Source organism: Acomys minous, assembly GCF_964271855.1.
Source record: "Acomys minous genome assembly, chromosome: 6".
Taxonomy (NCBI): domain Eukaryota; kingdom Metazoa; phylum Chordata; class Mammalia; order Rodentia; family Muridae; genus Acomys; species Acomys minous.
This window is the reverse complement of record NC_140487.1, coordinates 102,170,803-102,195,033: the sequence shown is the minus strand read 5'-3', so window position 1 is coordinate 102,195,033 and position 24,231 is coordinate 102,170,803. Positions and strand designations below refer to the sequence as shown.

The 24,231-nt window shown below is 37.6% G+C and overlaps 1 protein-coding gene across 5 annotated transcripts in view; it reads left to right on the top strand.

Annotated features, from left to right (window-relative positions):
• The window catches only part of AGO3 (argonaute RISC catalytic component 3), a 93,754-nt gene that overhangs the window by 27,633 nt on the left and 41,890 nt on the right, over nucleotides 1-24,231 (top strand). For 2 of the 5 annotated variants that reach the window (XM_084786260.1, XM_084786259.1), the window contains exons 4-5: nucleotides 309-517; nucleotides 1,853-1,989. In XM_084786260.1, the coding sequence (XP_084642386.1) occupies nucleotides 309-517; nucleotides 1,853-1,989 (346 nt within the window). Of the gene's footprint in view, nucleotides 1-308; nucleotides 518-1,852; nucleotides 1,990-13,551; nucleotides 13,633-23,006; nucleotides 23,043-24,231 lie in introns of those variants that run through there. The other 3 variants (XM_084786262.1, XM_084786261.1, XM_084786263.1) reach the window with 3 other exon arrangements.

Genomic DNA, 24,231 nt, shown 5'->3' with positions numbered 1-24,231 from the left:
TTATTTATTTATTATGTATACAGTATTATGCCTGCATGTACACTTGCAGGCCAGAAGGGGGCACCACATCTCGTTATAGATGGTTGTGAGCCACCATGTAGTTGCTGGGAATTAAACTCAGGACCTCTGGAAGAGCAGCTAGTGCTCTTAACCTCTGAGCCATCTCTCCAGCCCGACAATTTTATTCTCTTAATTTGACATTAAGATTTTTAAAATTTTTGCCTGCTGTCTTTTTGTAAATTAAATTTTAGATAATTACATTTATCTTTTTCAACATTTTTCACTTGGATCTTGTATCCCATCAACAGGTAGATTTAGATGTTACGTTACCTGGGGAAGGTGGAAAAGATCGACCTTTCAAGGTGTCAGTCAAGTTTGTATCTCGAGTGAGTTGGCACCTACTACATGAAGTGCTGACAGGACGCACTTTGCCTGAGCCACTGGAATTAGACAAGCCAATCAGCACTAACCCGGTCCATGCAGTTGATGTGGTTCTCCGACATCTGCCCTCCATGAAGTGAGTGGTTCTGGCTGTCTTCCTCTTTACATCTTTAAATATGAAGGGTTTTTTCCTAAGAGTGAGTGGTATAGGCCTTCGTGGTTAACTTTTATATGCTGTGTGCTTTTCATTATACAATAGTAGCTTGAAAAATATGTATATGTGTATATATACACACACACACTTTAGTTAATCTAATGAGTTATTTTACAGAGAAGTTCCTAACCCTTTTCCAAAGATTTATTTATTTATTATTATGTATTCAGTGCTCTGCCTGCACATACACCTACAGGGCAGAAGAGGCATCAGATCACATTGCATTATAGATGGTTATGAGCCACCATGTGATTGCTCAGAATTGAACTCAGGACCTCTGGAAGAACATTCAGTGCCCTTAACCTCTGAGCCATCTCTCCAACCCCCGAACCCTTTTTCTTAGGACCTATAAGTCTTAAATAACATTTTCAGATACACTATGAACTTAAGTTACATGCTTTAAAAGTGATTTCATGTTTTATATAATAGTGTCAGATTGTGTTGAAATTGCTACTCTTGGGCTGGAGATAGAGTTCAGGGTTGGAGTATTTGCCCAGCATACGTGAAGTCCTGCGTTCAGACTCTTGCATGGGAAGAAAGGAGAGAAGAGTACTGTTTTTTAAAATTAAAAAAGCAGTTTAGCCGGGTGTGGTGGCGCACGCCTTTAATCCCAGCACTTGGGAGGCAGAGGCAGGCGGATCGCTGTGAGTTCGAGGCCAGCCTGGTCTACAAATGAGTCCAGGACAGCCAAGGCTACACACAGAAACCCTGTCTTGAAAAACCAAAAAAAAAAAAAAAAAGCAGTTCATATTTCTGGATTTAAGTATGTCAACTATATATCTTTGAAATAATTAGTATGGCTATCTTAAGACATATTTGTAGATAACTTACTCTTTAACATTTTAAAGTTGCAATGTTCTTAACTTATTTTTAAGGAAGTATTTTAAGGGATAAATGAGGTAGCACACACCTTTAATCCCAGCACTTGGGAAGCAGAGCCAGGTGGATCACAGTGAGTTCAAGATCAGCCTGTATTACATTGAGTTCTAGGCTGCACAGTGAGACTCTGTCTTAATAATGATAATATTAAGTAAAATATATTGCTTCATAAGCTAACAGATTATGAAAATAGAGAATTTTAAAGAAAAGATGGTGATGAGTTTATTCATTTAGAATAGCTTTTTGCTTTCATGTGTATTTGTAATTATAAGTATCATTATAATAACTAATTGTTTTTGCTTTAATGTCCCCTGTCCTGCAGATTTAAGTATTAGTATTAGAAGGAAAGGATTGAACATGCCATTTTAATTTTTGTAGATATACGCCTGTGGGGCGTTCCTTTTTCTCAGCTCCAGAAGGATATGACCACCCTCTGGGAGGGGGCAGGGAAGTATGGTTTGGATTCCATCAATCTGTTCGGCCTGCCATGTGGAAAATGATGCTAAATATTGATGGTAAGGGAACTAAAGCCATATTCTGAATTGGGTAGTCGATTTCTATATGTCATGTATGTACACCTTTATTTATACAGTTATGTGTACTAGTGTCTTAAAGTAATACTTGGATATATATACATATATGACATATTTGTGTATGACATATATATGACAACCTAATAAAACCTTAATGTATTTTTATTATATTTCATTTATAATTCCTTTATGCAGAACCTGTCTGAGAATGCTACTAAATTTAAAGCAGGCACATGAAAATGCATAAAATCCCTGGTGTGATCATTTGAGAATTTTGTCTTAAAAATAATTCACTTTTATTCTCTTCATTCTTAAGTCAGCATTTCATTATAAAATTCATATCCTTAAGAGAACTATGTTGGTCACAGTGACCATTCCCAGGCATTTCTGTTGTGCTTAATATGCTACTAATTGCATTCTCATTTTTAGCTACTTTTCTGAAAATATTTTCAACCTTTTATATAAGTAGAGAGAATAACATGCTGAACTGCCATATGTATGTATCCATTATTCATTTTTGTCAGGATTTTTCTATCTGTTAATCTATCTGTATTTCTCTCTCACTACAAATGTTTTTAAGTCACATTCTATGACAGCATGCTATTTTGTCATTCTACATACAACACTGAAAATGTAATTTTTTTTTTGTTTTGTTTGTTCAAGACAGGGTTTCTCTGTGTAGCCTTGGCTGTCCTGGACTCGCTTTGTAGACCAGGCTGGCCTCAAACTCACTGAGATCCACCTGCCTCTGCCTCCCAAGTGCTGGGATTAAAGGCGTGTGCCACCACCACTGCCTAGCAATTGTGATTTTTAAAAAAAATTCATTAGCAATGTAATTTTTTTTTTTTTTTTGGTTTTTCGAGACAGGGTCTCTCTGTAGCCTTGGCTGTCCTGGACTCACTTTGTCGACCAGGCTGGCCTCGAACTCACAGTGATCCGCCCGCCTCTGCCTCCCGAGTGCTGGGATTAAAGGCATGCGCCACCACGCCCGGCTTAGCAATGTAATTTTTTTAATATAAGAAAATTCAAAAGAAAAAATTGGTATTTCCTAATTCCCAGCCCAAGATTAAATTTCCTTGATGGTCCCAAATATGTCTTTTCTTGTTTGTTTAATTGATTCAAATCAGAATTTAAAGGTGATTTATTTACGCATCACTTTCCTTCCCCTACTTTTCTCTTCTGTTTTTTTTTTGTGTGTGTGTGTGTGTGTTTTGTTTTGTTTTGTTTTTTTAATTTTATTGACTACTTACTGAGACTGTATTGTAGAGTGTTTCCAAATTTGTTCTTTGCTTTTTTTATGACTGGTTTCTCTATCCCCTGTATTTTCTGAAGAATGCATTATCCCTGGAAGTTTAATTCACTTTGGGTAGAAAATATAACTGCTTTATGTTGTGTGCTGCTTGGAGACATAGTGCTAGGGAGTCCTAACTGTGCTGCAACAATGAAACCATAGAAGAAACGGTCAGTGGGCTCAGAGGTCTCTCCTCTACAAATCCCAGTCACACTTGCTTACTGATGCTGTATTTGCTGCTCATTGCTCCCAGGCTGTTTATTTCACTAGGATGACCAACTGGCGACTTTTCTCATTCTCTTCTTTTTGGATTGGATGGAATTCCAAGGCACAGTGTCCAGCTGAGAATTCACTGATGCCTCTCTTGCTTCCTGGCACAGCAATAAGCTCCAAGTTCATCGTGTGTCTTGCTTACTATCTTGCATTTTCCATCCCTGCACAGATCCCTGCATAGATCCCTGCATCTTTCCAGATCAGACCATACTTCCCTCATTTTTCACTAGCAATTTTGCCATTGTAGAAATAATGAGAGACAATTTTTAACTAGTTACCCTTATATGTATATTAGGGATATTTTTAATTACTTGATATCTCCAAATATTATTTTACATATATTTAATGTATGTGTAAGAAAAAATTACTGGAGATGAGACTGATAAGTTAAGGGCAAATGTATTTATAATTTTGAAGCTGGGCAGTGGTGGTGCACACCTTTAATCGTAGTACTCAGGAGGCAGAGGCAGGTGGATCTCTTGAGTTTGAGGCCAGCCTGGCCTACAGAATGAGTTCCAAGCCAGCCTGGGCTACACAGAGAAACCCTATCTTAAAAACAAACAAACAAACAAAAAGACCAATATTTTTAGACTTCTCTTTATAAAGATTATAAATGCTTTTTACAGATCAGAATACTTGTTTCCTTATATGTGTGCCATCAAACTCTTAGACTTTTGCCAATTAAATTTGCTGTTTTAAGTGGTTTGTTGTTGTTTTATTTGTCTTGTATTTTTGGAAACAGGCTCTTATGTGTTGCTCAGCCTAGCCTAAACCTCACTGTGTGGTCCAAGCTGCCGTTACACTCCAGTCTCAGCCTTCTAGCTGTAGAGTTTTAGGCATGAACTACTTACTGTGCCTGGCTCAAAACAAAACAAACAGTTCGCTACTAATGTAAGGACCACTTGTGATTCATTCTTTTTACTGAGAATGGAGCCCAGGGCCTTGATATGGCCAGTCATACACCTTAATAAGCTGTTGGTTTATGTATTTTGATTTTTTCTTTATTTTTAAATATATTTTATGTTTGAGAATTTCATGCATGTATAAAATGTATTTTGACTGTGTACCTTACTTCATACTTTGGATTCACCTGGCTCTCAATTCCCCTCCCCTCGCCATGCACCTTTTAAATAACTTCCTGTTTTCAGTTAGTTCTGCCATAGTGTGCAAGGGCATAAGGCCATTCTCTGGAGCCACGCATGCCCCCAGTGAAAAATTACTCTTCCTCCTCCAGCAGCCTTCAACTGCCTCAACTATGGCTAGGCTTCGTTTTGTGACTGACTTGGTCTTGTAGAAGTAACCACAGTTGCTGTGAGTGCCAGGCCACATCCGGAAGTCAGCATTTCACAGCACTCCTCCCGTGCTCCAGCTATCCAATCCCTTCTGCGCGCTCTTCTGACGGTCCTTGAGCTTTGGGCTGGGGGAATTGATGTGAATGTCTCTTTTAGGGTGAGCACTGGCTCTCATATTCTTACCACTTGGCCAGTTATGAGTCTTTGCCTTCTTTTGCTGCCTACTGCTGAAAAAAGCTTTCTTTTTTATTTTTGGTTTTTCGAGACAGGGTTTCTCTGTGTTAGCCTTGGCTGTCCTGGACTCACTTTGTAGACCAGGCTGGCCTCGAACTCACAGCAACCCACCTGCCTCTGCCTCCCCAGTGCTGGGATTAAAGGAGTGCACCACCACGCCCGTCGAAAAAAGCTTTCTTGATCAAAGTTCATAATTAAATTGTTATTTCTCTTTTCTTTTCTTCCTCTTTTTTTTTTTTTTTTTGGTTTTTCGAGACAGGGTTTCTCTGTATATAGCTTTGGCTGTCTTGGACTTGCTTTTTAGACCAGGCTACTGGCCTTGCACTCACAGAGATCCACCTGCCCTCTGCCTTCTGAGTGCCCAGCTGATTTCTGTTTTCATGCACAGAAGTTTGCTTGTTGGCATACACACACACACTGATCACTTACTTATGACTTGTAGTGTGTGATAAAGCTACTGTCATGTTTTCAAGACCATTCTTACTTGTTTTATGATATAGCCTTTAGAAATACTGTGTCTACATCTACTGTGTAGGAAGGCAGGTTATTTTTACTAAGGTCTCATTATTTTATCAATTAAATTAGGACAAATTGGCTTCTGTTATATGTTGAATCTTGCTTTGAATCTAAAAACATATACTATACTTCTATTTTGTTGCTTTAGAAAAGTTTTTAGGCTTTCCTCACATACAGCTTACTTATTCTTGGTGTTCCTGGGTAGTTTCTGCATTTTGTTGCTTTTAGATGGGTTTAACATTTAATGGTGCTTGTTTAATATTTAACATAACTGGTTCTTATAAATATGAAGGCTTTTTAGTGTCTATATGGAACTTTCTTCATTTTTATTATTTTTTTACATATATATTTTTTATTAGTACACATACACATATAATACTATATGGAACTTTTTAATCTTTCTGCTTATTGAATTTCAAGTGAACTTCTTTTTTAACTTTTCTATGTTTCAGTCATATGTTATATACATAGTAACAGATTTACCTCTATTTTTTTCTTATTATATTATGTTGACTGATTTTGAAGATTAGTAGCAAACAAAGCAATAATTATACTCTTTTTATTCTTAATTTTAGGAGAAATGTTTCCACTGTTTCTCTAATAAATATTATGTACATATGCATGTTTTATTATTGTTGTTAGGAACATTTGTTCTGTTACTGTTAAGGAGCACTGTCCTATTTCATAAGCACTTTAATCAAAGATAGAGGCAAAGGGCTGAAAGATGGCGCATTGGTTAGGAGTATGTATTTGTTCTTCAACAGCCTGTTGTTCCACTTACAGGGGCTTACAACCACTTATAACTTCATTTCCAGGAAATCACACACACAGAATCATAAATACACATGTGCACACAGAATATATATGTTAGATTTTGCCATATGCCTTTTTAGTGTTGATAGAGGAGCTGATGATAGCAATTCTCTTTTTACAAACATTAAAACATTCCTAGTTTTTTAAAATGTAACACTGGATTCTGTTTACTAATATTTTACTTTTTTAATAATTTATTTAATTTTATATGCATTGGTGTGAGGGTGTCAGATCACCTGGAACTGGAGTTACAGACAGCTGTGAGCTGCCATGTAGGTACTGGGAATTGAACCTGGGTCCTTCGGAAGAACAGACAGTGCTCTTAACCACTGAGCCATCTCTCCAGCTCTAATGCTTTACTTTTTAAATTAAAATACCCAAGTAAGATTAAGGTGGCTTCCCTTCCTATACAAGTCTTTTTCAAGTTCTCATGTTAACATTATATTTCATTTAAAGTTTTTAAATGTTTTCTAAGATTTGTAACTTTTTTTCTTTTTTTGGTTTTGGTTTTTCAAGACAGGGTTTCTCTGTGTAGTCTTGCTATCCTGGATTCCCTTGTAGACCAGGCTGGCCTCGAACTCACATCAGTTCGCCTGCCTCTGCCTCCCTCCCGAGTGCTAGGATTAAAGGCGTATGCTACCACGCCTGGCTTGTTTTTTGTTTTTGTGTATTCCTGCTTTGTCGTTTTTCCTATTGATTACTTGCTAGTAGTTTAGTTAGCTGATTTTTTTAAAAATTAGATTTATTTATTTATTTATTTATTTATTTATTATTTTAAGTGTATGGGTTTTTTTTTTTTTTAACCTGAATGCGTGTCTGTGTTCCACCTGGAGGTCAGAGGACGGAGTGACAGATAGTTACGAACCTCCATGTGGGGGCTAGGAATCAAACCTGGGACTTATGCAAGAGCCTCCAGGGCTTTTAATCACTGAGACATCTTTCCAGAAGCTCTGATTTTTCCCCCCAGCAGAAGAGCTTATGTTTATTTGGTTGGTTGGTTTTGGTTTTTCAAGACAGGGTTCTGTGTAATAGCCCTGGCTGTCCTGGAACTCACTTTGTAGACTTGGCTGGCCTCGAACTCACAGCGATCCATTTGTTTATTTTGGTTCTTCTAGTTTGCTTTCTATAATTTCTCTTTCATCCTGTGAGGTTTTTCTTCTTCAATTAGTAAATTAAAGTTTTCTCTTTTTTAAATTAGTAACTTTTATTTTTTTCTCATTAGTAAAAATATTCAAAAACTGAATTTTCATCTGATCACTAAGCCTCTGCACAGCCTCTGAATCATAGTGTTTTCATTACATAATTTTATAGGAACTGCAGTCTTCATTTATATTACCCATAATTCATATTGTTAGAGACTTTTAAATTTTTTATTAATGTTTTTATTTATTCTTTCAGGAGTCTTAACTTTTAAATTAAGATCTAGCTGTTTTCTCATTTTGCTATAAAGTTCTAGTTTCAATATGTTGTTTATTAGAGAATATGGCAAGTCTTTCTTGTTATTTTACAGTTTTAAGACTCAGTCCTCCAGTTTGTTTATTTGTTTGTTTTTTTCCAGACAGGGTTTCTCTGTGCCTGGCCTGTAACTCGATCTGTAGATCAGGCTAGTCTGGCCTCAGACTCACAGGGATCTGCCTGCCTCTGCCTCCCAAGTACTGGGATCAAAGGTGTTCACCATCATCACCCAGCAATCCTCAGTTCTTTAAAAAAAAATCGAATGTTTATTTTTATATTTTATGTGTGTGCACATGTATGTGTCTGTAAGAGCATACATGTAGAGATGAGAATCTCCTCCCCCGACCCTTTTTGAAAATTTGAGATACTGTCCACTATGTAGCCCTGGCTCTCCTAGAACTCCCTATGTAGACCAGGCTGCTCTTGAACTCACAGATATCCATCTGCCTCTGCCTCCCTCCCAAGTGCTGGAATTAGAGGTGTGTGCCACTATGCCTGTCCTGTCCTCTTTCTCCATACGTAAGTCCTGGAGATTGAACTCAACAATCTTGTCAACCTTTTTTTTTTTTTAAATGAAAATAACTTTTTGAAACAGAGTCTTAATAAATTGTCCAGGATGACTTAAACTCCTGATCCTCAGCCTCCATAACAGATTACATTACTGGTTCAAGGAATCACCCTGGTTTTGGGGAGAAAGACAGGATATTGCTGCACTGCCAGGCCTGTATTGATCTCCTTTGCTCAAGTGAGCCTCCTCCTTTGTACTGCCATCAAGCTGGGAGTACAGGTGCATGCCAACAACACCTGCCTTTTGGTTCTCTGTGTAAAATTTGTTAGAAATAAATAAATAAATAAATATTACGTAGGTTTGTAGCCTACCTAGTAACTGCTTAGTATTTTTGATACTTTAATAAGTACTTAAAAAATAAAGTATATTTATTTGTTAGGATAAAATTAAATTAGTATCCATCAGAACTACCTTTTTAATTATGTTGTCACTTGTTTACTTGCCTACTTACCTTTGTTATCTCAAACTAGGAGAACTAAAATTTTAATTGTCTGTTATTAATGTGTTTATTTTTTTATGTCCAATAATTTCTGCTTTCAGAATGCTGTGACTATATTGATTAGTGTGACTTTATTTTTATATCTTTTGGGAAAGTCTGACATTCCTTTATTAAAGTGTTACTATCCAGGCAAGCAGTTATAGATAGATTTACTTTCTTTTTTTTTTTTTTTTTTTTTTTTTTTTTTTTTAGATTTTTTTTGAGAGTTCTCTGTGTAATAGTCCTGACTATCCTGGACTCACTTTTGTAGAGCAGGCTGGCCTCGAACTCACATAATGTGCATGCCTAGTCCCAAAGAGGCCAGAAGAGGGCATCAGATCCCATGGGGCTGGGTGTTGTGAGCCACCACCCTCTGCAAGAGCAGTTAGTTCTCCTAACTGCTGAGCCATCTCTCCAGCCCCATAGAGACATTCTGGTATGTTATAGAATGGTTTTACATTGTAGTCAGTAGTGCTTGTTTTGTTGTTGCTTTGTTTTGTTGGTTGGTTTTTTTCTGTTTAGTAGATAAACTGAGCCAAATTGATAAGAAGTTCTTTATTTATCAAATTATGTCATTTCCCCATAGCCATTTCAATGAAAAATATTTTTTTATTTTTTACATATACATTTATAATATTACACATATAAACAATAAACTACCTATAGCAAGAAGAACCATGACACAATCAGGAATTATATAAACGTTACATTCTTAGTGTTTTGGCTATTTGTGTTTGGAATCCTTGAAGAAAATATCTTTCTTAAACTTCTGAATATAAATCAATATCTATCATTATCAACTTAAAACATCTATCTAGACCTAAGCTATTTCAATTTTTAAAAGGTGTATATTCTGTGGTTTGTTTGTTTGGGACTTCTGTTTGTTTTTTGAGACAGGGTTTCATGTAACTCAGGTTGGCCTTGAACTCTTGACTCTCATGTTTCTAATCCTCAGGTTCTATAATTACAGGCCAAAGTGCCCAGCTCTGTTTTATGTGTTCTTAAAGTGGTGTTTGCAATACTAGAAAGACCTTTCCACTTTCTTTCTTCTGTCTTTTGACCTTTTTGTTGTTGTTTTATTTTTGAGATATGGTATGGATATTTACTCCTGGCTGGCCTGGACTTTGCTATGCAGACCAGGTTAACCTTGAATTTGCAAAGGTCTCCTTTCTTCTGCCTCCCGGGGGTTGGGATCAAAGTTGTGCTATGATTTGGTACCTTCACAGCTGAGCCATTTTACCGGCCCCAATTTTGCCTAGGTTTTTTAGGCTTTTAACTTTGAATCATACTTATTGTATATGTGGCACAATTGTTGAGTTCATTCTGCTTCTTATATTTTCTCTTACTTATTTGTACATAATAGTCTTGCAGTCTTAAAGTATATAATAGCTGTGTTCTGTTCCGTCTCCTATGAGAACTTTCGTTTGCATTGTATGTCCACCATTGACATATTAGTGCAAACACCCCTGGAGTTTGGCCTGTCGCTTGTGGATTTCAGTTCATCCTCAAGTTATTTCTTCCAGAAGGGTTTGTCTGAGTGAGATTTGAGTTTATGCATATTATAGATAGTTTTATTCCTAAAGAAGTGCTCAGCCAGATACAGAACTGACTGCCTGTGGTGTTACACATCTTTAATCCTAGCACTCAAGAGGCTGGGGCAGGAGGATTACTAAAATTCTAGAGTGGCCTGAGTTACAGAATGAGTTCTAAACAGGCCTGCACAGCCTAGTGAGCCCTTGTCTTAAAAAAGTTAACGAAAATGAACTCAGTATGTTTCTTACTGTACCTTTTGTGGTATTGTTTATTATATTGATTAGTTAGATCTGCCTTAAGGGTTTTTTTTTTCCGGGGTTTTTTTTTTTGTTATTGTTGTTGTTTTTAATGTCTTACTTTGTGTATTTATTGATGTGTCTGTATAAGTCCATGATTTGGCACATGTTATGGTCAAGGGAGAACATGTGGGACTTGGTTCTCCTTGTATCGTGTGGTCCTGAAGATAGAACTCAGGTCATCAGGTGTGGTGGTAAGCACCATTACCTGCTGAGCCATCACCAGCCTTTTTCCTTGAGTTCTAAAGTATTTGCTCTTCCATCTTTCTCTGATTTCATTAAGATGTTTTTAGCAGATCATGGTAGTATATGCCCTTCATCCTTGCACTGGGGATGCAGGGGAATGTAATCTCTATGAGTTCAAGGCTAGCCTAGTTTACATAGTGAGTTCCAGGCCAACCAAGCTACATGGTGACACCCTGTCTCCAGAAAAGAAAAAAAAAATCAACAACAAGAAAAAAAATTAATATAGTTTCACCCCTAAGAATTTTAAAATTTGGCCAGGCATGGTGGCACACACCTTTAATCCCAGCACTCGGGAGGCAGAGGCAGGTGGATCTCTGTGAGTTCAAGGCCAGCCTGGTCTACAAAGCCAGTCCAGGACAGCCAAGGCTAACACAGAGAAACCCTGTCTCGAAAACCAAAGAAATATATAAATATAAATGTAATAATAATAATTATTTTTAATTATGTTTTAAAGTAACATTTTAATTTTAACCTATTTTGTCATATTGTGTGTTTAGTTTATTTGTCAAAGATAATGTACCTTGGTATTTTTTGTTTGAACGCAGAGTCTCACTGTATAGTATTGCCCAAGTTGTTTGCAAACTCTCCATCCTCCTGCCTCGGCCTTTCAAATGTCAAGTGCTGGAATTATAATATGTACCTTTATACTTAGCTTTACATTTTTTTATTTTTAATTTTATTTATTTTATGTATGTATTTATTTTATGCATGTATACCTGCAGGCCAGAAGAGGGCATCAGATCTCATTATAGATGGTTGTGAGCCACCATGTGGTTGCTGGGAATTGAACTCAGGACCTTTGTTAGAGCAGCCAATGCACTGAACCTCTGAGCCATCTCTCCAGCCCCCTCCTAAAATTATTTTTATTTTTTTAAGATGTATTTCTTTATTAAGTGTACAGTGTCTGCATGTACACCTGCACACCAGAAGAGGGCACCAGATCTCATTATAGATGGTTGTGAGCCACCATCTGATTGCTGGGAATTGAACTCAGGACCTTTGGAAGAGTAGGTAGTGTTCTTAACCTCTGAGCCATCTCTCCAGCTCCCTAGCTTTACATTTTTGTATACTACCTTCTTATGGATGCTTACTTTCTTTTTGTAGTTTGTATCTGAATGAGATGCAATCTCTCAAAGCAGTGGTAGAAGATGGTAGGAGGAGCATTGGTTGCAATTAAGGAGCAAAATAAATTTCCAGCTTTCTCTACTTGAAGACTCCATCCAAAAAGGTGGATGGATTTATTCTTAAACATATATCCTAATCCCCTATGCTTTCCAGAAACTTGAGTAATTTAAGTGCTGCAAACTATCAGCTGGAGTTTCCCTGGATTGCTATTAGTTTATAAGTTTCCTATATACTTGAAATTATTTCAAAATAAGAAATTACAAAAAAATCATAAATGCTTCAGTTTTAGAAAGATAGAGTCCTCTGATACTATCAATTTTAAACTACTCTCCGTGTCCTTTGATGAAACTTTTTGTTTGGATGTTTGGTTTGGTTTTTGGTTTTTGGTTTGTTTGTTTTTTGAAACAGGGTTTCTCTGTGTAGCCTTGGCTGGCCTCGAGCTCACAGAGATCTGCCTGCCTCTGCCTCCCGAGTGCTGGGCTTGCAGGTGTGCGCCACTGCACCAGGCTTCTGTGACATGTTTTTATACACCCTTTCTCTTTTTCTATCTGAGAGTCCCCCATTCTATCTCAGTTCCAGACATAGCTTTTAGGAGAGGCCTCTTTCTTTCTGAAATGAAAATATCCTACTTCCTGGCAGATGTCCTCACGCCCTATACTTCTTGCCATTCTGCCATGTCAGATATGACCTCTTGTGTAGATTTTACTTAGGGCCATATTTACTTACAGTGTGTCATTTTCTAGTTTTTTTTTTTTTTTTTTTTTTTTTTTTTTTTTTTTTTTGGTTTTTTGAGACAAGGTTTCTCTGTGTAGCCTTGGCTATCCTAGACTCGCTTTGTAGACCAGGCTGGCCTCGAACTCACAGCGATCCGCCTGCCTCTGCCTCCCGAGTGCTGGGATTAAAGGCGTGCGCCACCACGCCCGGCCTTCTAGTTTTTTTTTTAATCACTTAGTTTTATTACTTTTCTTAACATTTGCTTTGTTGGTCTTTACAGTGTCTAAGAAAAAGATGGAGAAGCTGGGACTAAATTGCTGTTATGTTTCTACCAAACTTGAAAGTTTAGCTTTTAAAATTATTAAGAAAAGATTTATAAGTAACCCATTGGTCAAAGAAATAACAAAGGAAATTTGAATTTTGAACAGCATAATTAATAACGTATCAAGACTGATATGATTGATTTAAGTAATGCTTAGAGAGAATTTAATGACCTGTTAGAAATAAAGAAAAGCATCAGTAACCTGAGCATTTATCTAAAAATGTTAGAAAACTAGACACAAAGAGACTAGAGGGAAATAAGAAATAAAAACAGGAAATAAAAACAGTTAATGTGATAAAAAGGAAATTTAAACCTGTCAGTAGGGAGACTTCACGGGTTCTTAAGAAAGATAGTGACATGATCATATTTGTTTTCCAGAAAGAGACCTCTGGCAGCAGTTTGGAGAATAGATAGAGGAGAAAAAGCTAATCTGAGAAGCCAGTCAGGGGCTTTCCAATCACTAGTTCAGGTAAGAGATGGTGATGGTCTAATGTGGGATGGAAAGGAAGGAGCATATTCCAAGGATTGATCTGAAGAAAAAAAAAAGTAAGTTTAAGAACTGTGTCCAGAAGCCAGGCGCGGTGGCACACACCTATAATCCCAGCACTCAGGGAGGCAGGGGCAGGTGGATCTTCGTGAATTTGAGGCCAGCCTGGTCTACAAAGTGAATCCAGGACAGCCAAGGCTACACAGAGAAACCCTGTCTCGAAAAACAAAAAACAAAACAAAACAAAAAAGAACCATATCATGAAAAGCAAAAAACTTTGGGTATAGTTAAGCACATGGAACTGATTAGGAATAAAAAACCAGAAACTACTAGGTCCCCAAAGAAAGTATACCTGCAAATCAACTCTAAGCCTGCTGTATCAGATATATCAAAGGTTCAACAAGAAAGTGACAAGAATACAAGTGTTGGACATAATCTAAACTGTTGTCTGTAGATGTAATTTCTTCTTTCTTTCTCCCTTGGGGAGCCTCATCCTTGATTTGTAGGGCTTTCAACTAACTGAATCAGGCTCATCCATGCTGTCCTAGACAATGCCCCTTATGTTCAGTTACCTAATTATAGACTTTTATTACATCTATAAAATAACTTATCAGCAAAACCTATATTAATGCTTGGTTGAATAAATAACAACTGATAGCCTAGCCAAGTTGACACACTAAGAAAAAAAAATAAGCTGAGTGTGGGGGACTTCAACCTGTAAGCTCAAGAGCAAAGACAAGTATAGTTCTTGTAAGTTGAAGGCCAACCTGGGCTACATAGTGAGTTTGGGGGCAGCTTGAGCTATAGAGTAAGACTGTCTTTTTCTGGGGTAGTGCTAAAAGTCAGAATGTAAATCAAGCATGGATACTCTCCCAGGACTCAAGAGTGATCAGGATCTGGAATTTAAGATCACCTAGCGCTACCTGGAGAGTTTGAGGTCAGCCTGGGTTAAATAATGAGAACTTGTCTTTTAAAACAAACAAAGCCTAGTTTGGTGTTGCTTGCTTGTAATACCAGCACTTGGGACACCCAGGCAAGAAGAGAGAACTCAAGGGTAACTGGACTGCAATAATGAATTCTAGGCCAGCCTGGGGTTAAAGTCTTTAGAAGTAATAATATAAATAAAAACAGAAAGGAAAGAATTAAAATCAGGAGGAATTATAGTATTTAAGGAAGTAAGAAAAACAAACGCGCCAAGAATGATAGTTATAAGCAATATAAGAACAACAAAAAAAAGTAAAAAATAGTTCAAAGTTGAGTCCAAAAGAACTATTTTCAAACATTAGATGATTTCAATTAAACAAAACCTTTTGCAGTAAAATCAAGAGCAAGAAAGAAAATCATACTATGACTTTTAGTCACTGTATTTTCTAATTTATGTTCTTCTTCCAGATTTCAGTCTATATGTTACTTCTTTAAGAAGCAGTAGTTCACACTCTTCTCCCCCAGTCCCTCCATCCCCAAGTCTGAGTTGGATATTTGTCTTATATATTCACATAGTACAGTGACTTCCCCTATAGTGGCATATACTACCCTGAGATACAATGGCTTATTGTTCTGTGTCGCCTATTAAAATGGACATAGAGGTGCTGTTACTCACCAGTGTACTCTTGATGCCTAGCACAGCTCACATTAAGCAAAGAACAAACACAGCCAAGAGCATGGAGAAGGAACATCCAAATGAGCTTAAAAAAACAAGTGTTGAAAGGACTATGTGATATCCAAGCTGAATAAACAATAGGAAAAAGACTAGTAGTTTAGATTGAAAAGCAGACACCCAGGAATAGATTTTCTGAAGTCTGTATAGTTTACTAAAAGACATAAAGCAAAGCTTCAAAACAAAAAGAAAGAAAAGAAATAGGTTATATTTATTTAGAAACCCTAAGATGCCAGTTATCCCAAAATCAACCTGTAAATGCAATAGTAAATAAAATCCACATGGGATATGTTATGATACTTTATAAGTCTGTTTGGTTCTGTCTTTTGCTTTTTGAGGCAGGCTTTCATACGTGCCCAAAGATGTTCCAGACTCTCTCATAGACTAGGGTGGCCTCTGCCTCCTGAGTGCTGGGATTCAAAGGTTGCACCATCACATCCAGCTTGATAAGTCTGTGTTTGCATGGAAAGGTAATTTATCATGAGAAACCAACACAACTGTAAAGACTAAGGAACTGCCCTATTTATTATGAAATGTAACAGTTGTACACAATGCTGTAAATATGGAGACAGATGGATGAATATGCTGAGAGAGAACCTAGAAACAAAGCAGCTGTGTATTTATGGAAATGTTGTAAATGTCTGAGGTGGCATTTCAAGTTAATGGGGAATAAGTAAAATAGTAAGTTGTATTTAAATAGTTGTAATCATTTTGAAAAAATAATTGGATCCATCTGACATCTTATGAAATTTATTTCTTTGTAAACTACAACCTTAAATATGAAAAACAAGATGTGAAATTATTTTAGAAAAAAAAAAGTCCTGGCCGGGTGTAGTGGTACACGCCTGTAATCCCAGCACTCAGGGAGGCAGAGGCCAGCAGGTCTCTTTGAGTTCAAGACTAGCCTGGTCTACAAACTGAGTCCAGGACAGCCAAAAAGAACCCTGTCTGAAAAAAAGAAACAAACAAACAAACAAAAAACACAACAACAAAAAGAAATAAAGAAAAAGAAAAAAGAGAGTTCTAACTCTGAACAAAATACAAAATGTAAACTATAAAGAAGACTCCTAGAGACAGGAGATGGTTCAGTAAAGTACATGCTGCACAAGCATGCAGACCCGAGTTTAGATCTCCAGAGTCCAAGATTTAAAAAGCAAGGTATGGTGGCATGTACCTGTAACCCACTGCATTTCCTTGTTTGGTTGCTTGCTTGGTTTTAGAGACAGGATTTCTCTGTGTATCAATGGCTGACCTGGCTCTCACTCTGTAGACGAGGCAGGCTTCAAACTCGGAAATTCTCCTGCTCTGCCTCCTGAGTGCTAGGATTAGAGGTGTGTGCCACCACTGCCCAGCATTTATAATCTCATTGTTGGGGAGCCAGAAATGCGAGGATTCCTAGGGCCTGCTGGCTAGCCATTCTCACTGAATCAGTGGACACCAGTCCTGGAAAGACTCTGCCTAAAAACTAAAGTGAAGAGTGATTGAGGAAGATACCTGATAGAGACCTCTGCCTTCTATATGTGGATGGTGTGCATGTGCATGCACACACATGTACCTAAGCAAAAAATATATAAAAAATAAAAAGGACGAAAAATAGACTATGTCAAAAGTTAGAGTTTGTAAAATTTCATAAAATTTAAGTAGTAGGAAAATGTTTACAGTTCGCAGACAGAGCTTTATAGACGCTAAGGACAAATAAATAGGTAGCTTTCAAAAGAGAGCCAATGACTAACATACACAGAGATTCTCAAATTCACCAATAATAATGAAATTACAAATAAAATCAATAAAGGTACAATTTCACACCCATTGGATTTATATAATTTTTAAAGTCTTATAAAGGCATCACAAACCTATCATCTAACCACTCGGATCTGCAGAGAGATCTCAGATTGAAGAGTAGCTGGTGCATCAAGTAAGACTCTGGCTCAAAAGCACGTACAGTAAGACAGTGAGTGTGGGTGAAGAGCTCACATAGTATAGAGATGCACTTTAGCATAACTATTATAAAGAATGGGTTTTTGTTGTTGGTGGTGGTGGTTGGGCGGCTTTTTGTTCATTTGGTTTGGGTTTGGTTAGTTTTACATTTAGAGACAGGGTCTTGAGCTGTTTACTAATTAAAAATATTGAACTCCTGATCTTTCCACCTCCATCTCTACATGCTGGGATTGCAGGCATATGCCATGGCACACAAAGGAGAACAGTTTTCATTACCTAGGAAAAATGAAGTAAAGGTGAGCCTAAATAGATCTTAAAATCATAATGTAGCCAGGTAGTGCTGGCACATACCTTTAATCCCAGCATTTGGGAGGCAGAGGCAAGTGGATCTCTGTAAGTTCAAGGCCAGCCTGGTCTAAGAAGAGAATCCAGGACAGCCAAAGCTACACAAAGAAACACTGTCTCAAAACAACAAAACAAAACAAAAAGTCATTATGTACCTTAGAGATACCTAGCATATGTGCTTAATGCACTAATGTAATAGCAGGAAACTGGAAGCAGCCAGCCTATATTCCTATCAATATCAAAATTAATAAATGGTGCATAAATTATTATTGTGGTGTCTGACCTGTTAAATGAATGTATTATCAACATAAATTAAAATAATATTGACAAGAATAGTAAATTACAAAAGTATATGTTATTTATATAAACTTAAAATCAAAGTGTATATCAGGTATATACAAATTTAGGAATATTAGGAAAACATAGATGGGACACATTCCAAAATGGTGGTTCCCTTAGAGCGAAAGATGGAACAAAAATACAATACTCGGGCGGGAGAGATGGCTCACAGGTTAAGAGGACTGTCTGTCCTTCCAAAGGTCCTGAGTTCAATTCCTAGCAACCACATGGTGGCTCACAACCATCAATAATGAGATCTGGTGCCCTCTTCTGGCCTGTAGGCACACATGAAGGCAGAATACTGTATAAATAATAAATCTTAAAACAAAACAAAAGAATGCAGTACCGTCACATGGCGGTGACGCATGGCTTTAATCCCAGCACTCAGGAGGCAGAGGCAAGCAGATCTTTGAGTTTGAGGCCTGCCTGGTCTACAGTGTAAGTTCCAGGACAGCTAGGGCTACACGAGAAACCTTGTCTCAAATAAAGAACGAACCAGGTGAGGTGGCGAATGCCTTTAATCCCAGCACTCAAGAGGCAGAGGCAGGTAGATCTCTGTGTGTTCAAGACCAACCTGATCTACAAAGAGTCCAGGACAGCCAGGACTACAGAGAAACCCTGTCTCGGGGGGAAAAAAGGAAGGAAGGAAGGAAGGAAGAATAGTCTGACTAGGACAAAGAGAAGAGACCAAAATAAACAAAACAAAACAAAACAAAACCTGTGTGTTTCAAGAATAATAGGAGTATATTGATGTGAATAAATTGTAACTTGTACCATTGCAAAGCAGAAAAAAAAAGTTTGTTTGTTTAAGATTATGGAACCTTAGCTAGATGGTGGTAGTGCACACCTTTAATTTCAGCACTCAAAAGGCAGAGGCAGGTGGATCTCCATGAGTTTGTGGCCAACTTTCTCTACAGAGAAACAAACAATTGGGCACAGTGGCACACGCCTGTAATCCTAGCATTCAGGGAAGAAGAGGCAGGTGCGATTTCTGTGAGTTCAAGGCCAGCCTGGTCTACAAAGCAAGTGAGCTAAGACTACACAGGGAAACCCTGTCTATAAACAAACAAACAAACAAACAGTGTGGAATCTTAATAAAATGAATATAGTGCCTAAAATTTTAAATAGTTCTCCCCCCTCAAGCTTTATTAACATGTGATTGACATGTTATGTGTATGTTTAAGGTAAGCAATATGTTTGATAATACATAATCCCATTGCCACATGCAGCATCACCAGCTCCTCACATATCAGTCACATTTATGAATTTGCTTCTGAGAACTAACACTTGAGACCTACATGAATAATATATACCGAAGTATACACACATACATATATAACACACATATGTATACAATATATAATGTAAACTGAAGTATACATTATTATTAACCATGTTGACCATACTATAGATTAGTTCTTGAAAACTTAACTAATACCAGGACATCTGTGCTCTTTGACCAGTATGTGCTCATTTTTCCCACCTCTAACCATTGGTAACTACCATTATACTGTTTCTGAATTTGGAGTCTAAAATTCCACTTATGGGTAAGCATATAGTAGTTGTCATTCTGTGCCTAGTTTATTTCACTGAACATACATGGGCTCTAGAGTCATCCATGTTGTCAAAATGACAGGAATAATAAATTCTTAAGCATACACACAGACACACAGCACATTTTTAAAATCCACCAATATGTCAGTAGATATAGGTTATTGATGTACGTTAGCCATTATGAATAGTGTTGCAATGAATATGAGAATGCAGATGTCTCTTCGACATAGTGATTTTTATTTGCTTTCAATATAAAGTCAGAAATAAGATTACTGGACCATTTAGTAGTTAAATTAAGTAATTTTTAATGGTGTATGTAGAACCATGACCTTGAACTACATGCCCAACAGTATTTTTTTTATTTTTTGGTTTTTCGAGACAGGGTCTCTCTGTGTTAGCCTTGGCTGTCCTGGACTCGCTTTGTAGATCAGGCTGGCCTCGAACTCACAGCGATCCGCCTGCCTCTGCCTCCCAAGTGCTGGGATTAAAGGCGTGTGCCACCACGCCCGGCCCAACAATATTTTTAATATTTTAGAAAATTCATACTGTTTTCCACAGTACCTGTACCAAGGATTTACTTATTAATTTGCCAATAAAACATAACTAATGTTGCTGTGAAAAATAGGAACTGAGAAGTGTTATTCTGATCACCTTACTTGTTAAATGTCCTTTGTTACTGTTTGGTTTTGATTTTACAACTACACTAAACAAAACAGCATTTACTGAACTTGAACTTGACTAGAGTAGGCTGGCATTGAGCAGTGTAAGCAGTACAGGGAAAGGGGGTTCAGGTGACTCTGTGGAAGTCACTTGCTCCCAGGCCTGACCACCTGAGTAGAGATCACACAAGGTAGAGAAAGAAAACTGACTCTTGCAAGCTGTCCTCTGACCTCTACATCCACAATGGCATGCATGTAAATAAATAAAATGCTCAAAAGGGGGATGGATACTAAGGGCTGGTTTAGTGAGTCAAGGTTTCTGATGCCTAGCTTGGTAAGACATAGGCACGCCAAATAAATAAAAACAATTTAAAAGTTTAAAAAGTACTACAAAGAAGAATATTGAATGTAATAGAACATAGAGAAGAATCCATTGAGGTCTTCTTAAGGAGATGACAGGTGGTGGAGAGGAAAAGATAGGACATTGGAGATGAGCGTGGAAAAAGTACTCTAAGAAAGAGTTTTTAAGAAATTGTTTACTGTCATTTAGTTTATATACTATAAAGTCCACCCCATTTGTCTCCTTAATTTCAGTTTTGATTTACTTTCTGGAAATTTTCCTCTGCCTTCTAACTCTTTGTTCATTTTTTGGTTTTTCGAGACAGGGTTTCACTGTTTAGCCTTGGCTTTCCTGGACTCGCAGTGTAGACCAGGCTGGCCTCGAACTCAGAGCAATCACCTGCCTCTGCCTCCCAAGTGCTGGGATTAAAGGTATGTGCCACCACACCCAGCTTCTTTTTTTGTTTTAAACCACTGCCTATATCCCTATCAGAGTGACTAATCTTAAGTCCAGCAGTATTTAACAATTGTGAATTGTTTCCAACATAACTTCAGTTTTTAAATTTTTATTACATGTATTTATTGTGTGGTGAGGACATGTGTAGAAGTTAGTTCTTCCACCATGTAGATTCCTGGAATAGAGCTTGTGTGGTCAGGCTTGGCAGCAAGTCATTACCTGCTAGCCATCTCATAGGCCCCACCACAGTGACTCTTACACTGCTTGTGAGAGGTCAGAAACTGACATCACTGTGAAAGAATTATTATAAGTTATCTAAGTTACTCCAAAGAGCTATCTAAGAGAGAGATGTACATCCTCCATGACCCAGACATTTCACAGATGGTCTGTCTAAGAGAGAGATGTACATCCTCCATGACCCAGACATTTCACAGATGGTCTGTTCTAGAGGTATGCGTCATACTCATATATGTGTGCCTGTGTGTATGTATGTGGGGTTGGGTGGGTGGGTGCATGTGTGAAAAAAAGTAGTGTGACTTCTCAAAAAAATCACACATCAGTAAAAATTGAGAAATTAATTATAAGCTGGGTGCAGTGGCACACGCCTTTAATCTCAGTACTCAGGGACGCAGAGGCAGGCAGATCTCTGTGAGTTCAAGTCCAGCCTAGTCTACAAAATAAGTCCAGGACAGCCAAGGCTATCCAGAGAAACCCGGTCTTGGGGGAAAAAAAGAAATTAATTATATTTAATTGATATGGGTTGAGTTAGAAACAAGCTTCAGCGAAAATCTGGAGAAAATATCACATAATTTATGTTTCCAGTTACATAAAATTCAAGAACTGTAAATGTAAATTAGATTTAGTGATACGCATTTATATTGTAAATCCATAATGAAGGAAGGCATTAATACAGAAGTAAGAATTCTGATTCCTTTAGAGCACTGTCATGTTTGGGAAAGATTTTGAGAAACAGGCTTCTGGGGTGCTAGCAAGATGATTTTTTTTTAAAGATTATCTTTTATGTGTCTGAGTATTTTGTTTGCATTTATGTGTGTACCACGTGTATGCCTGGTGCTTCTCCCCTGGAACCGCAGTTACAGGTGGTTGTAAGCCACTTTATGAGTGCTGGGAATCAAACACTGATACTCTGGGAAAATAGTCAGTACTCTTAATCAGTGAGCCATTCTCCAGCCCCTACTTAATGTTTAAGTAACACAATTGGGGCAAGCAATAGTTGTGGCATGTAAGCTTTCAATATACTACCCAGCGAGATCTGCCCAACATGAAATTACAGTTGTAATAATTTTTTTCCCAGGGTCCAATATATAGTACCATATTTTCAACTATTAATCTTAATCCAGACTTTCTTGGTAGTTGTCCTAATTATTTTAAATATTGTAAATATTTAATTCTTTATTTGCATCTAAAGTTTTCTGTTGTGTCGATTTATTTCATTTTTTTACTTACGTTTTGTTTTTGCAGCACTAGAGATCAGATCCAGGGACTTGTACGTACTAGGCAAGTCCTCTAAGCACTGAGCAACACCCTCAGCCCTCCTGTGTCCTCGTACAGTTTCAGTTTGAGGGCACAGTGAAACTCCTAATTTCATTCTCATGAGACATCATATGGTATCTTCAAAGAGTTGTACAAATAATAATTGCACATTGGTAGTATAGCTCTGCCTACAAGCAATAGGTGAGTGAGAAAATGACATGAATAGAAAATTATTCAGAAGTGAAAAAAGATGCTCTGAGTTGCTACCATGTTTGAGGCAAAAGTGGGTACCTTGCATTGGTAACTTCCAGTGCTCTGAGAAGTATTTCACTTTTATTTCTGAGTACGTGTTTGTGTCTGTGTATACACACAGTATGTACATCCACCATGATGTGCTGTGAGTGTCCACAGAGACCAGAAAAGGGTGTCAGATCCTTTGGAGCTGGAGTTAAACCTGGATGTGAGTTCTGGATACCAAACTCAGGTCCTCTGGAATAGTTGTAAGCACTCTTAACTACTGAGCCATCTCTCCCACTCCAGAAATTTTTTTGTTTGTTTTTTGTTTTTTTAACAGATGAATAATTAGAAGCTCCAAGGACTGGAAATGAAGGTCAGTGGTATAACACTTGCTTAGCATGCATGAGGCCACAGGTTCAATTCCAAGCACCATCATAAGCAAACATATTAATACACTCAGAAAAGTGACAACTAGTGAGGGTGGGTTGCTTTTCAGAGTCACAGTGCTTTTTCCCCCTATTTATTCTTCTCTTATACAATATATTCCAACTGCAACCTCCCTCCACTCCTCCAACTCTCCCCCACACTGTACCTCTCCCCCAGACCCACTGCTCCTCCAATTCACAGAATGATTTTCTTTTAATTGAGCTTTTAAAAATTTGTTTTCTGGTAGCATACTTGTTAGTACACCTAAGGCCCTGGCCTGATCCCTAGAACAACCAGTTGATTCACTAATTAACTAAACAGCATGCAGTAAGTGAGAAAAGTCAAGGGTAAGTTCCCAGCAGAAACAGCACGTTGGGAATTGGGTTGGGAGAGTATCTCTGAGGTGGAGCATTTGCCTAGCCTAGAAAGGCTCTAAGTTCACTTCTCAGCTCTAGGACAAAAACAAACAAAACAATTTTATCTACTATCATGGATTTTAGGACATATTGTAAAAGTTTAATGACATTGACCTTAATAAACTCAGTAATACATTACATTCACAAATTTGAACACTCAACTTACTCACAATCTCATTACCTAGTTTGATCATTTTTTCCCTTCAGTTTTCTAGCTGGATACAGTCTCAAGTAATTAATAATCTCATTTTCCCCAAACTTCCTTATCTTCTCTATTTCTCAGTTTAACTAAATCTGGTGCCTTCTCATTTATTTTAATATGGGCTACATTTGTCTTTACAGTGTAACTTGTCTCCTTCTGTTGATTGATGTTAGGTGCATCCCATTCTCTTTTTCATTAGACTTTTATTTATCTGGCCGGGGAGGCACGTGTGCAGTGGTCAGAGGACACCTTGGAGAAGTCGGTTCTTTCCTTCCGCCTCGGGGATCCTGGGATGGAGTTCAGATGCTCAGGCGTGGTGCCAGGCACCTCTACCCACTGAGCTATTTACTGGCCCTTGATTCCATTCTTTCTACTGCAAATCATGCTACATTACGAATATCTATCTATTTCATTATAGTGGAATTGAGTTGTTTCTATATATTTTCTTTCCCTTAGTGATAGAATTATCAGTTTATATTCTATAATCTAAGTCCTTTCATTTTCCTTTTGGCTAGTTA